This window comes from Brachyhypopomus gauderio, chromosome 8 (assembly GCF_052324685.1).
Source record: "Brachyhypopomus gauderio isolate BG-103 chromosome 8, BGAUD_0.2, whole genome shotgun sequence".
NCBI classification, from domain to species: domain Eukaryota; kingdom Metazoa; phylum Chordata; class Actinopteri; order Gymnotiformes; family Hypopomidae; genus Brachyhypopomus; species Brachyhypopomus gauderio.
The window spans coordinates 26,883,549-26,898,298 of NC_135218.1; the positions used below are offsets into that span (position 1 = coordinate 26,883,549).

Consider the following 14,750-nt stretch of genomic DNA (forward strand, 5'->3'; position numbering starts at 1 on the left):
GGATCGTTCTGTAGGACACGGGCAATATGAAACTTGCCCTCTACATGATTGGAAATCTGGTCAGAAATAAAAGCTTATTGTAGTTCAATTTGACCGTAAAGGAAGTTAATGAGTATGATGCTATTGATTTAAGATGATTGACAGATACACAAGGTATAAAATGTGCTGATATTGACCTGTGATATTTTACTGCAATATCACCAAATAATCATTAGCATTTGAATGTTTTGTCCCTATCTTATTCTCATGTAAAATTATATGAATATTTAAACCGAATGCTAAAGATTTACAGGGTTAAGATTTTTAAGTGTTTGTCACACTATAGTATTTTTACCGTGTGTGTGTGTGTGTAGGTTCCTGCTGAAGGACGGCCAGCTGTGGCTGTGTGCTCCTCAGGCCAAGCAGATCTGGAAGTGTCTGGCGGAGAACGCCGTGTTCCTGTGCGACCGCGAGGCCTGCTTCAAATGGTACTCCAAGCTCATGGGGGACGAGCCGGACCTCGACCCCGACATCAACAAGGACTTCTTCGAGAGCAACGTCCTGCAGCTGGACCCGTCGCTGCTGACGGAGAACGGGATGAAGTGTTTCGAGCGCTTCTTCAAGGCCGTCAACTGCAGGGAGGGGAAGCTGGTGGCCAAGCGTCGGGTCTACATGATGGACGACTTGGAGCTGATTGGTCTGGACTACCTGTGGAGGGTGGGCAGGCTCGTGTGCATCTTTACGCCTTAGCCAGTCACTTTACAGTCATCTTTACGCCTTAGCCAGTCACTTTACAGTCATCTTTACGCCTTAGCCAGTCACTTTACAGTCATCTTTACGCCTTAGCCAGTCACTTTACAGTCATCTTTACGCCTTAGCCAGTCACTTTACAGTCATCTTTACGCCTTAGCCAGTCACTTTACAGTCATAATCGTTTACAGCTTAGATAAACAAGCTTCTCGTTCCACAGGTTGTGATTCAGGGCTGCGACGATATTGCCTCGCGTGCGATAGACCTGCTGAAGGAGATTTACACCAACCTCGGACCAAAACTCCAGGTCAATCAGGTAATTCCGTATCCATTCACACACTGCATGTGTCCATTTTAATCGTTAGCCGCTGAACAAAACTACGACCGCGAATGCCCCAACCACGGTCCCTCTCAGGTGGAGATCCACGAGGACTTCATCCAGTCCTGCTTCGACCGTCTGAAGGCCTCGTACGACACGCTCTGCGTGCTGGACGGGGACAAGGACGGCCTGAACCGAGCCCAGCAGGAAACCGTCCGTATGGTCCGGGTGCTGACGGTGCTGAAGGAATACATCAACGAGTGCGACAGCGACTTCCATGAAGAGAGGACCATCCTGCCCATGTCCAGGTAGACGCCCCACGTCTAACGTGACGGACCACACCCTAAACTCAAAACGTGCTGCGCTGACGCATACATGTGCATATTGCAGATATAGTCACTTGCTCACCTGTAGTGAATTCTGATTGGCTCCACTCTATAAGCGTTTTTGCGTCCTGACGTGTAGGGCGTTCCGAGGGAAACACGTCACCCTGGTGGTGCGCTTCCCCAACCAGGGCAGGCAGGTGGAGGACCTGGACATCTGGTCCCACACCAACGACACCATCGGCTCCGTCCGCCGGTGCATCCTTGGTCGCATCAAAGCCAACAGCACACACACCAAAATTGAGCTTCTGATTGGAGGAGAGATCGTTGACCCCCGCCGACGACCGCAAGCTGATTGGACAGCTCAATCTCAAGGACAAAACTGTGAGTGCAGCGTGTGATTTGAGCGTTGAGGCTGAACGCTTTTGGACGTGACGTTATTGAGACGCTCCCTTGTTCCTTTTGTGTGTGTGTGTGTAGCTGATTACGGCGAAGCTGACACAGGTCAGCACCAACGTCCCCTCCAGTCCCGACAGCTCCTCTGACTCCTCCACGGGGTCACCTGGGAACCATGGCAACCACTACAGCGATGGACCCAACCCAGAGGTGGAGAGCTGCCTGCCAGGCGTGGTGAGCAGTTGTCGTGTGTGTGTGTGTGTGTATGTGTTTGCTCGCTAGTCTGTGTGTGTGTGTGCGCGTGCATGTATCTGTGGTGTGTGTGCGCGTGCATGTATCTGTGGGGTGTGTGTGCGCGTGCATGTATCTGTGGTGTGTGTGCGCGCGTGCATGTATCTGGTGTGTGTGTGTGTGTGTTTGCTCGCTAGTCTGTGTGTGTGTGCATGTATCTATGGTGTGTGTGTGTGTGTTTGCTCGCTAGTCTGCGTGTGTGTGTGTGTGTGTGTGTGTGTGTGTGTGTGTAACAGCTCTGATCTCTGCTCCTCCTCAGATCATGTCGCTGCACCTGCAGTACGTCTCCTTCCTGTGGCAGGTGTCTGATCTGGGCTGCACGTTGAACGTGTCCCTCCTGCGTGATGGAGCCCGTGTCCTCATGAAGCTCATCCCACCAGGTGTCCTCTCCCTCCGTGCTGCCGTGTCCTCAAACACGTCTTACCACAATATCTCCTTACTCTGTCTGGTTACGGGATACAGTGTTTATGATTTCATGTGTTTTGCGCTGTACGTGTATGTTAGATAACGCTACTGTGGAGAACCTGCGAGCCATCTGTCTGGACCACGCCAAGCTTGGGGAGAACAGCCTGAGCCCCACGCTGGACTCGCGTTTCTTCGGCCCGCCACCGTCCCAAGTGCTGTACCTTACCGAGGTTCGCTCCAGCCCGTTTACCTGCCGTGAGCATGGCTGTCATGTGTAGATTGTATCCGGATCTCCTTTGACCCGATTCCCTAAAATGTATCCCTTGTGTGATGGGCTGTTGACCCTTTGTATTATATGCTGTCAGATATGATCAGGACCCTGTCTGTCACCGGCAGCGTCTGCTCTAGCAGGTTTTGGTAGCGGCTATAATGTCTGCAGACTCTACTAGGGGTGTATTCAACTAAGGATTTTCATAATCGAATCTGATTCGTCAGATTTTCCCTTTACTCGACTAATAGTCGAATCGGTTTAAAATTTTTTTTTTTAATCTAGAGCACCTTAAACGGGATCCCGTTCTCGTTCAGGATTTTTTATCTACTTCAAAGAAAAAATCTAAAACACTCAGATAAATGAATAAACATGGTAGGTTGGCTTTATTCAGCTTTTATTTATTTACTTGTTTATTTTTTTATGAAACGTTAGAGAACATTAACCGTCAGTGCACAATGCCCATATCGAACTGTCAGACAGGCACTGTGCAAAATGTCAAAAATATTTTAAATAAAATGTACCTGTCTGAAAATATACAAAAATTGCCACACAACAGCAAAAAAATAATAAGTAAAGGTAAAGTAACGGGGTTTAAAAAGCAAACAACAACAACAAAAAATGTTTATAGGCTTACTTGACGAGACGACACGACCGAAACGGCTGAAGGTTTTTTTCTCCTTACGCGTTTTAAATGCCATGTTGGTTGTTGTCGTGCAAAATGAAAGACGTTGATGACATAACTTGCACTTGTTTGATTAATCTTTATCTTCTTCAAAATACTTTTGAAGTTTTTTTAGTAGCCTTTATAATCTCGGCAGATACTGCACGTATTCTGTAGCGTGTTCAGCTCCGCTCGTTTGGATTGTGCAACTGCAGGGTGTGATTTATTAATGTGTAGTAAGGAAGATGCCTATTGTTAATGCGCACACATCATTTAAAAATATTTATTAACAGAAATTAGGATGATTTTATTTGACAAAAGGCTATATATAACGAAAACAAAGACATTTCATGTAACAACTAATGCTTAGCAGCATCCTTGGGCACCCCCATGCAGTTAGAATGGTACATTCGACTATGACATTCATAGTCGACTAGGGGGTATAGTCGACTATAGTCCAATCAGCGACACTTGCAGGTCACCCCTAGACTCTACATTTCGATGGAATCCAGGTCATCTCTGATCATCTTCAGGCCTGTTTAACCCCAGCTGACATTTCCCCGTGCCAGGTGGTTTATGCCCTTCTGATGCCGGCCAGTGGAACTCTGGGCGAAGACGCCAGTGACTTCCAGTACAACTTCCTGAAGAGCGGGGGCCTCCCGCTGGTGCTGGGCATGCTTACCAGGAACAACTTCCTGCCTGGTGCGGACATGGAGACGCGGCGTGGGGCCTACCTGAACGCCCTGAAGATCGCCAAGCTCCTGCTCACTGCTGTGGGCTTTGGGCATGTGAAGGCGGTGGCAGAGGCCTGCCAGCCTGTGGGGGAGGGCACCAACCCTGCATCGCCCGTGCGTCTACACCTCCTCTCCGCTTCTGTTGTGTATCATCCGTTTGTACCTGTAAAGTGTGCTTCTAATGTATTCTGTAATAAACCACAGATCAACCAGGCAACCCACGACCAGGCCCTGGTGCTCCAGAATGCTCTCCAGAATATTCCCAACCCCGCCTCCGAGTGCATGCTGCGTAACGTCGCCATCCGATTGGCCCAGCAGATTTCTGATGAGGTACCCCAACCCTCACATGTAAATGCTCGATCCTGAGTAATGAACCCAGAACGTACCTGATTCTGAGTAATAAACCTCCCTGGTGTTGCCCACTCAGAATTTCTTCCAAGCTTCAAAGTCCATCCCAGACATCTGTGTAATCCGGGCAGTGCAGAAGATCGTGTGGGCCTCTGGCTGTGGAAGTGTGCAGCTGGTCTTCAGCTCCAACGAGGAGATCAGTAAAATCTATGAGAAGGTAGACGAGGCCCACGAGTGGCACCTCCTCTCTGGGTTGTACTCCCATCTGTGGCGCTTACCAGACGAACACTGGGCGGGGCTTGAACTGTGTGGTGGGCGGGGCTTGAACTGTGTTGGTCTCTGCTGTTTTCCAGACCAACGCAGGCAATGAGCCGGATGCGGAGGACGAGCAGGTGTGCTGTGAGGCCCTGGAGGTCATGACCTTGTGTTTCGCCCTCGTGCCCACTGCTCTGGACGCTCTCAGCAAGGAGAAGGCCTGGCAGACCTTCATCATCGACCTGCTGCTGCACTGTCAGAGCAGGTGGGTACCACACACACACACACACACACACACACACACACACACACACACACGACTGTCCGTGACTGTCGATCTGATCTTCCTTCTCTCCTCACCGTGTGTTCGTGCAGGTCGGTGAGACAGATGGCCCAGGAGCTGTTCTTCCTCATGGCTACTCGGTGTTGCATGGGCCAACGCCCCCTCCTCTTCTTCATCACCCTCCTCTTCACCGTCCTGGGAGTGAGTTCAGACAGTTATATGCAATGTATATAGTTACTAGTATGGCTAGACTGGATACCGATAGCTGGTGTCTTCAGTGTGAAGGTCGCCATCTGAGCAGAGACGTGTTGAAGTCCTGCGTTCTGTGGGCAGCACTGAGTGTGTGTGTGTGTGTGTGTGTGTGTGTGTGTTATTTCCAGAGCACTGCGAAGGAGCGCGCGGCACACGCAGCTGATTACTTCACTCTGTTACGTCACCTGCTCCACTACGCCTACAACAGCAACACCAACCTGCCCAACGCGGAGGTCCTGCTCAACAACCAGATCGACTGGCTGAAGAGGATCAGGGTGCGTTCACTCCGCTCGCCCGGTTCAGAGCGTCAGTGACTCACACAGACTCGCGTGTACGCCCACTCAAAATAGCTCACGTACTGGAGCTCGACTTACTGGAGTGTTTGTTTGTGTGTTTGTGTGTTTTGTTTCTATCTGCTCTAGGATGAGGTGAAGCGAACTGGGGTGACTGGAGTGGAAGAGACCATATTAGAAGGTCACTTGGGGGTCACGAAGGAGCTTTTGGCTTTCCAGACGCCTGAGAAGAAATACTACATTGGCTGTGAGAAAGGCGGAGCCAACCTCATTAAGGTGAGCAGGGCGGGGGCCAACCTCAATGAGGAGGAGCAGGGCGGGGGCCAACCTCAATGAGGAGGAGCAGGGCGGGGCCAACCTCAATGAGGAGGAGCAGGGCGGGGCCAACCTCAATGAGGGGAAGCAGGGCGGGGCCAACCTCAATGAGGAGGAGCAGGGCGGGGCCAACGTCATTCAACATGTCTCCCGTTCTGTGTCTTTATGGTCATTTCTGCTCGTCTTTTGCTGTCTGCAGGAGCTGGTGGATGACTTCATCTTCCCGGCGTCTAATGTGTACCTGCAGTACGTGAAGACGGGCGACTTCCCTGCCGAGCAGGCCATCCCCGTGTGCAGTAGCCCCGCCTCCATCAACGCCGGCTTTGAGCTCCTCGTGGCCCTGGCCGTGGGGTGCCTTCGCAACCTGAAGCGTATCGTGGAGACGCTCACGGACATGTACTACGTAGGCAAGTGTCTGAGCGCTCTTATAAGGGAGGCCTGTTCCTGGATCAGTGCAGAGAGGCAGGACAGGCAGGAGTGCTTTAAGGAGTCGCGTTTATGTTCGGCTTTTATTGGGCAGTGTCCGAGACCGCAGCCATATCACGTCAGACCTTACAGACTTTACAGTGTCTTTAAAAGCCTCATTTACTCAAGAGTCGAGCTTTTAAGCTGATGAATCACCACGGCACAATAAATAAATAAATAAATAAATGAGCCCGGGACTGGGACTGCTGTGGCTGGTGAGAACTGGAGGACTTCACAAACACATCCAGATCTTCTGCTCTCAAACGACGTTGTTACGCTGCGTAATACCATGTTTTAAATAAACACTAATGTTAAATGGCATGGATGATCAGATATGCGATTTTGCCTTCAAAAGAAACACAGTAGGTCGGTCTGTTCAAGGAGGCTGCACCCTGAACGCAGAGTAGGTGCAGTTTTGTTCATTTCTGTAGTTCACAGCAAGTCACTCTGTGTCCTAAAACACATCAGCAAATCAGCAGAGCACCAAAGGATTCACGGATCTGTGTTTGCACTACGAAAGATTTTTTGCCTTCGATACATTTGCCCCATTTGCCTCGGTTTGTAGTGCAAAACTAGTGAAGAAAATGACACCTCACGCTAGTCGTGTGAGCCGGTCGTGTAACTTGTGAAAAATTTCACCAATTTTTACTGTTATTCCTCGTTTTTTAATGAGTGTTCTTAACATGGTTTGTGATGCTTCTCAGGCTTCGAGGCCCTGACGGAGTGGGAGTACCTCCCGCCCGTGGGGCCCCGGCCCACCAAAGGCTTTGTGGGTCTGAAGAACGCGGGCGCCACCTGCTACATGAACTCTGTGATCCAGCAATTGTACATGATTCCGCCCATCCGAGACGGCATCCTGGCCATCGAGGGCACGGGCAGCGACGTGGACGACAACGCGTCCGGAGACGAGAAGCAGGAGGGCGAGGTACAAACTGCAGCGTTGCGTCTAAACGTTCCCGTGTCGTTTTGTTCGGTGAGCTCCGTGTTGAGCGCGCTGTGAAAACGGCCACCGTTTTTATTTGACCCCCCCGAGACGTTTTGGCGGGGTACCGTCACTGCATGTCTGGTCTCCCCGAACGGGAGCGTTCGGCTTCCAGGCGTCTTGTCCGAACTTGTCCAAACGTTATTGTGCCGCAGAGTAATGTGGACCCCAGGGATGACGTGTTGAGTTGTCATCACCAGTTTGATGACAAGCCCTCTCTCAATAAGGCGGAGGATCGCAAGGAGTACAACGTGGGCGTGTTGCGCCACCTACAGGTCATCTTTGGCCACCTCGCTGCCTCCCAGCTGCAGTACTATGTGCCCAGAGGGTTCTGGAAACAGTTCAGGTAGCGTACAGTGGCTTCTGTGTACAGACAAAACACCAGTACAGACTCGGGGACACGATTTTTCTCCCCTTTAACTCCTCGGTGTGCAGGTTGTGGGGGGAGCCGGTGAACCTGAGGGAGCAGCACGACGCTCTGGAGTTCTTCAACTCCCTGGTGGACAGCTTGGACGAGGCGCTGAAGGCCCTCGGCCATCCCAGCATGCTCAGCAGGGTCCTCGGGGGCTCGTTTGCCGACCAGAAGATCTGTCAGGGCTGCCCCCACAGGTCAGGGTTTCTCCACCGTTTAGACCGTCCTCCGCCGAGCTGTGAGAGCTTGTGAAACCGACGCCGTGTTCATGCGTTGGCAGATACGAATGCGAGGAGTCCTTCACGACGCTGAACGTGGACATCAGGAACCATCAGAACCTCCTGGACTCCTTGGAGCAGTATGTCAAAGGAGATCTGCTGGAAGGAGCCAATGCGTACCACTGTGAAAAATGCAACAAGAAGGTAGAGTAAGATGGACCTGCTTACAGCGCACCTGTCCTCCATTTTGTTGACCTTGACATGGCCCCTGTACCTTGCTGTCTGTCGCCCTCTACAGGTCGACACGGTGAAGCGCCTCCTGATTAAGAAGCCCCCCCCAGTTCTGGCCATCCAGCTGAAGCGTTTCGACTACGACTGGGAGCGCGAGTGCGCCATCAAGTTCAACGACTACTTCGAGTTCCCTCGGGAGCTGGACATGGAGCCGTACACCGTAGCGGGCGTGGCCAAGCTGGAGGGCGACCAGGTGTCGCCGGAGAGCCAGGTCATCCCCCAGAGCCTGCCCTCGGAGGCCGAGCAGGGCAGCGCCTCCCGGTACCGGCTGGTGGGCGTGCTGGTGCACTCGGGCCAGGCCAGCGGAGGGCATTACTACTCCTACATCGTCCAGCGGCACGGGGCGGCCGGCGACGGTCAGCGGGACCGCTGGTACAAGTTCGACGACGGCGACGTGGCCGAGTGCAAGATGGACGAGGAGGAGGAGATGAAGAACCAGTGCTTTGGGGGGGAGTACATGGGCGAGGTGTTCGACCACATGATGAAGCGCATGTCGTACCGCAGACAGAAGCGCTGGTGGAACGCCTACATCCTGTTCTACGAGCGCATGGACCCCGCGGGGGGCGACAGCGAGCTGCTGACGTACATAGCCGAGCTGACGCTCTCGCCCAGGCCGCACCAGCCGAAGATGCCGTCGGCCATCGAGCGCAGCGTCCGCAAGCAGAACGTCCAGTTCATGCACACGCGCATGCAATACAGCCCAGAGTACTTCCAGTTCATCAAGAAGCTGCTGACCTGCAACAGCGTCTACCTGAACCCTCCTCCAGGTACCCACCTGAGGAACCGCGGGGTGGGTTGTTTTGATCGCTGCGCTGGTTGGCTGCTCTGAATGTTACTTCGAATGTTTCCTTTGACCAGGTCAAGATCATCTGTTACCTGAAGCTGAAGAAATAGCCATGATAAGTATTCAGCTTGCTGCTAGATTCCTGTTCAGCACAGGATTCCACACAAAGAAAGTCGTCCGGGGTCCTGCCAGTGACTGGTGGGTGTGTGTGTGTGTGTGTGTGTGAGGGGGTTGAGTTGTGGAGGGGTTGTATGTCTGTCTTTAAATGAGGTGATATTGATTTTTGTCCCTTTCTCTTTATTTTCTTCAGGTACGACGCCCTGTGCGTTCTGCTGCGTCACAGTAAACATGTGCGCTGCTGGTTTGCACACAACTTCCTGTTTGCCTTCCCTCAGAGGTTCTCTGAGTACCTGCTGGAGTGCCCTAGTGCTGAGGTGCGCGGAGCCTTCTCCAAACTCATCGTCTTCATCGCACACTTCTCGCAGCAGGATGGTCCATGCCCCGCCCCCGTCACCTCCCCAGGCTCCTCCTCCTCACAGGTCAGTGGGATGAGGAATTACTAAATGCGACAGGTAGTGAAATTGTGAAGTCCTATATAGAACAGTGTGTTTCACTTCTAAATGAGAGGCGTGGGTGATGGACTAAATGTGGGGATTTAGGTTTTGGTATCTTGAGATTTCCTCTCATTTCTTCTTCCCCGGTTGACCTGCTTGTGGGGCCCAGACCTGTGACAGTCTGACGCTGAGCGATCACCTGTTGCGGGCGGTGCTAAACCTGCTCAGGAGGGAGGTGTCTGAGCACGGCCGACACCTGCAGCAGTATTTCAACCTCTTCGTCATGTACGCCAACCTGGGTGAGCGCTTACCTCTCCGTGTGTGGCCAAGAGCCTTTCGGCAGAAACCTCTGTTTAGTGTCTGTTTCCAACGTCAAATACAGGAAAGGCTTCTTGGTAAAGGAACGGAGATCTTCACGAAGCAGTGATCCTATGAGGTGTTGTAACCCACTGCATCATAGGTTGTGACTTCTTGAAATTGAGATGTAATGATCTGATCAAAACAGTTCAGCTCATTGTCTTACTGAAACGGGCAACACGGATTTGTTCCAGTTCCAACCACACGTGATATGAATGAGGTTTAGAGGTTCAGGTGAACGTTTGAGTTTGGTGTGTAGGAACCTGCTTGTGCGGGACGCTGGAGGAGGATCTAACGCTCACCTGTGGGCTGCTCAACCTCCTCTGTGGTCTGCAGGTTTGGCGGAGAAGACCCAGCTGTTGAAGTTGAACGTGCCGGCCACCTTCATGCTGGTGGCGCTGGACGAGGGTCCTGGTCCCCCCATCAAGTACCAGTACGCGGAACTGGGGAAGCTGTACACGGTGGTGTCTCAGCTCCTGCGCTGCTGTGACAGCACCTCGCGCATGCAGTCCTCCATCAACGGTGAAAACCTTCTCCCAGCCCAGAGAGAGGAGCGCTTGTTAAAACACACACATGCATCTCAAACAAGCATTTACCTGCTTTTGTTTATTTACCTGAAATATAATGACCTTTCTTGGATGGCTGAGAGATGACGGGTGAACAAACATGTATGTTTACACTTTGTTGCACCTTTTGTTCATACTTGCACATTGTAAATAATTTTTATTTCAGGGTGTTTTATATATATGTTTTTTTTATTATTATTAGTAGTATTTGTTGAAACTTTGTACTTTATTACATCCTGTGCAGACAGCAAAAAAAGAATTTCATTGTACAGAGAAACCCGTTTTCTACTGTACATACGACAATAAAGCTTTGAATCTTGAATTGAATCTTGAAACTAACTAGGATGTCGGTGTGCAGTAGATTAATCACTGGATTTGTTTCATCACCCGCAGGTAATCCGGCTCTTCCGAACCCGTACGGCGACTCCACACTCACCACACCCATCATGCCTCTGCAGCAGCTGGTGGCCGAGATCCTGTTTGTGCGAACCAGCTACGTGAAGAAGATCATCGAGGACTGCAGTAACTCGGAGGAGACGGTCAAACTTCTGCGCTTCTGCTGCTGGGAGAACCCCCAGTTCTCCTCCACCGTGCTCAGTGAGCTCCTCTGGCAGGTCAGTCTGGGGACCGCCGCGTGTAGGTCAGTCTGGGGACCCTCTGGTCTGCAGGTCTGGCCAGGACTGAAAGCGAATCCGCAGACATGGAGGCGTATGCTGAACTTGCTCACTCACTTTTCCATTCAGAACAGATGAACCCACTCCCACATGGACACAGGTTTTCACAGGGGTGGTTTTATATGGCTTTTTTGAGCCGCTTTTAAGACTTTGAATCTGTAATAGACTACGTTCGCTATTCTTCAATCCATCAAAGTGGCAAATTTTTAAAGATGGAGGTCTCTAGGCTAATATACCCTAGTAGTCTAGTATGTAGTCTGGTCAAAAAGCTGGCACAGTGAAGTCACTGTAGTCTCTAGCAAACGTTAGGGGTGACACGACTTTTAAACATGCCTCATTTTTCCCAGCATGCCTTGAGACGGCTCTTTTGACTTCTTCATCCCGTTAGGTGGCGTACTCTTACACGTACGAGCTAAGGCCTTACCTGGACCTTCTCCTCCAGATACTGCTGATCGAGGACTCCTGGCAGACCCACCGGTGAGCTGCTCTCAGAGCTCGGATGCTCCTGGAGGAACCTGAACACTTACAGCCCCTGTGGTCATGTGCTTTGGACAAATAGCATGTTTATTTCAGGCCAGATGGAGATGTCCTGTTTTAAGCCCGTCTCTCTTTTGAAGGGCTGTCTGTTATATTGGGGAATGCCAAAGTCTTTACCAAAACTGTGTGTGTGTGTGTGTGTGTGTGTGTGTGTGTGTGTGTGTGTGTGTGTGTGTGTGTGTGTGTGTGTGTGTGTGTGTGTGTGTGTGTGAACGTGCACGTGCAGGATCCACAATGCGTTAAAGGGGATTCCCGATGACCGGGACGGGCTGTTTGATACCATCCAGCGCTCCAAGAACCACTATCAGAAAAGGGCTTACCAGTGTATCAAGTGTATGGTGACTCTCTTCAGCAACTGCTCTGTGGCATATCAAATCCTTCAGGTGAGTTAAATGTACCTGTAACCGAGTTGTTTGTAATTATGTGAACACAATAGAAATGCAAAGTGTGTTGCATGTATGTGGTTATGTATTTATTTGTGTGTGTGTGTGGGGGGGGTTGCAGAGTAACGGGGACCTGAAGAGAAAGTGGGCGTGGGCGGTGGAGTGGTTGGGGGACGAACTGGAGCGCAGGCCCTACACGGGGAACCCGCAGTACAGCTACAACAACTGGTCTCCCCCCGTGCAGAGCAACGAAACCTCCAACGGCTACTTCCTGGAGCGTTCCCACAGTGCCAGAATGACACTGGCCAAGGCCTGTGAGCTCTGCCCCGAGGAGGTGAGCCATCGCTCCAGAAAACACTCTCCAGTAGCGTCTCGGAAAAGGGTCTCGTGTTTTCAGTTTTAGTCCTTCTAAATACGTTTTGAAGCTGGTCTATAATAGATGGTCTATAATATATGCTGTGATGTGATTGGTAGGAGCCAGATGACCAGGAAGCTCCCGATGACCATGACTCCTCCCCTCCAGAGGACACCGCCCTTTACCCGCACCCAACTGGTACACAGTATCAGCAGGTACACACACACACACCCAACCACCATGTATGGCTTCACAACCACACACGTGTACGCACAAACAATGCACCCGAATGCATATGTAGTGATTTTGAAAAAGAATCAAAGGTGATCATTTTGCAGAGATGTAAAGTACATTTACATATTTAATTTTCTTCCTCTCCCCTTCTCCCCACAGCCGAACAACCACCCCCACACACCGCCCTACACGGGTCCGGCAGCCCAGCACATGAACAACCCTCCACGTCCCCCCCAGAGACCTCAGGAGAGCTGGGAGGGAACGGAGGAGGTGCCCCCTGTGCAGACCAAGGAGTAGGCTCCGCCCTGAGCCTTCCTCACGGCCACGCCCCCGTCCCATCCACTGCTGTGCTGGGGGGGCGGTCCTGGACATTCTAAGCACTTGCCTCCACCTTCCAGGACAGAACGACCTCCAGAAGCCCTTATACTTCCTACCCCCCCCCCCCCCCCCCCCTTCACCAATAGAGTTTCTTATCTACAGTTAAACTAGATACTGCCTCTCTCTCTCTCTCTCTCTCTCTTTGTGCTCACGACTAGTGTCCTGTCCAGGGTTCACGTGGTTGAGTGTGATGAAACTGGAAGAGGGTGGACTCCAAACACCGACCACCCTGACAAGTGTGCACAAAACACACTTTCACATGCCTGCATTTACACACACACACACACACACACACACACACACACTGCCTATGTACAGCTCTTTGTATAAAGGAAGGATTGCATATGTGGTGATGGAATGGTGTACATAGCGTGTATACAGTTGGACTGTTAAGTAGCCATCAGCTGTCACAGCAATCGAACTCGTCTCCTGGAGTACAGGACTCGTCTACAAGATCTTCACACAGCTGGTTTATAGCGTGCTATTTCACGGGGGAGACTGGGGGTGTGTTCAGGGTGGGTTCTTCGTGGGTTCTTCATGGTTTAGATGGCAATAGGATGTGCTCTGCTTGGGTGGGTGGACACCTTGGTGTGATCACACCAACAACTAATAAAATCTACTGCCCTTCAGTGGGTTTTTGTTTTTGCAGGACTTGGTATCAGTATGAGGATTTGGGCTGTGTAGATGTAAAAAAACACTTTCAAGACACTGGGCTGGTTTGGAGATGGAGGTAATGTTCCGTTGGGTATTCTGCAGCGACCCTTTGGGACGGGGAGTTCTGTTCTGATGGAGCTCCCCTCTGGAGCCCTCAGACCCAGGTTCCTCCAGCACCTCTGGCCTCTTTAGCACCCGTGAAGAAGTGAGAAGTCCTTCAGCTGCATATTCGCCCTGTCAGTACCGGCCTGCCCATCACTTACGTCAGTATTTAGACTAATGGTAAACTGAAAAGGGTGACGTTAGGTCAACAGAAGGTCTCCAGCTTGGCTGTGCCTGCTTGTAACTGAGCTCCTTGGACACCTGTTGTGTCTCCAAGAACAGCCTACAGCAGAGAGTACATACCTCTGACTCAGTGTCCAGGAGATATGTTGGTATTAGAAGGTTCATTTCAGTGAGTTTCATAAATGTTTGGGTTTCTTTTAAGCTTTTGTCTAAAATACCAAAAAAAAAAAGAAAGAAAAAAAAAAACCTCTCAGAAGTTGAATTGAGCCCACAATAGCTTTCTTTTATAGAGGTTATTTTGCTGAATTTGCAAAGATTGTTTGATTTAAAAGAAAAATGTTATTTTTACGAGGAGATATTTACTGTACAGAAAAGTTGTGAGCCCTGTTTTTGCTGACTTTTGTTTTGGGTTGGAATGTGGAGTTGCACTAGCCAACCAAGGCTTCCCCTCCGAGGGTTTCTTTCACAGCACAAAAGTACCATAACAAACTCTCTGCTCTACAAGTAAAATAAAGTAAACTTGTAAATGCAGTGAAAACATTCTTGGCTTTTTATTTGTGGTACATTTTGTAAATACCTAATGCACGCAAAAACAAACCTGCAAACCGTATCATGGTTCTAAAGCAAGCCGTTTCTTCATGGATCCTCCCCAGTAGACCCGTGGTCCAAAGCACTATAGAAAAAACATGATTTGCTCAAAGCTGCAATGACATGTCTGGTAAAACCAAACCTGTGGCCTATAGACT

The 14,750-nt window shown here is 50.7% G+C and overlaps 1 protein-coding gene across 1 annotated transcript in view; it reads left to right on the plus strand.

Annotated features, from left to right (window-relative positions):
- The window catches only part of LOC143522188 (ubiquitin carboxyl-terminal hydrolase 9X-like), a 29,222-nt gene extending 14,962 nt beyond the window's left edge, over window positions 1-14,260 (plus strand). Inside the window, 31 exon segments of the mRNA XM_077015945.1 lie at window positions 354-696; window positions 950-1,045; window positions 1,145-1,356; window positions 1,514-1,703; window positions 1,705-1,755; window positions 1,852-2,001; window positions 2,318-2,438; window positions 2,563-2,693; window positions 3,965-4,243; window positions 4,334-4,459; window positions 4,557-4,694; window positions 4,831-4,997; window positions 5,108-5,216; window positions 5,396-5,542; window positions 5,690-5,836; window positions 6,075-6,282; window positions 7,045-7,265; window positions 7,478-7,668; window positions 7,758-7,931; window positions 8,015-8,156; window positions 8,251-9,010; window positions 9,102-9,225; window positions 9,338-9,566; window positions 9,751-9,880; window positions 10,275-10,460; window positions 10,898-11,118; window positions 11,567-11,655; window positions 11,942-12,098; window positions 12,220-12,432; window positions 12,573-12,668; window positions 12,847-14,260. Coding sequence (XP_076872060.1) covers window positions 354-696; window positions 950-1,045; window positions 1,145-1,356; window positions 1,514-1,703; window positions 1,705-1,755; window positions 1,852-2,001; window positions 2,318-2,438; window positions 2,563-2,693; window positions 3,965-4,243; window positions 4,334-4,459; window positions 4,557-4,694; window positions 4,831-4,997; window positions 5,108-5,216; window positions 5,396-5,542; window positions 5,690-5,836; window positions 6,075-6,282; window positions 7,045-7,265; window positions 7,478-7,668; window positions 7,758-7,931; window positions 8,015-8,156; window positions 8,251-9,010; window positions 9,102-9,225; window positions 9,338-9,566; window positions 9,751-9,880; window positions 10,275-10,460; window positions 10,898-11,118; window positions 11,567-11,655; window positions 11,942-12,098; window positions 12,220-12,432; window positions 12,573-12,668; window positions 12,847-12,984 — 5,686 coding nt within the window. The 3' untranslated portion in view covers window positions 12,985-14,260.
- Window positions 14,261-14,750: the final 490 nt, after the last annotated feature.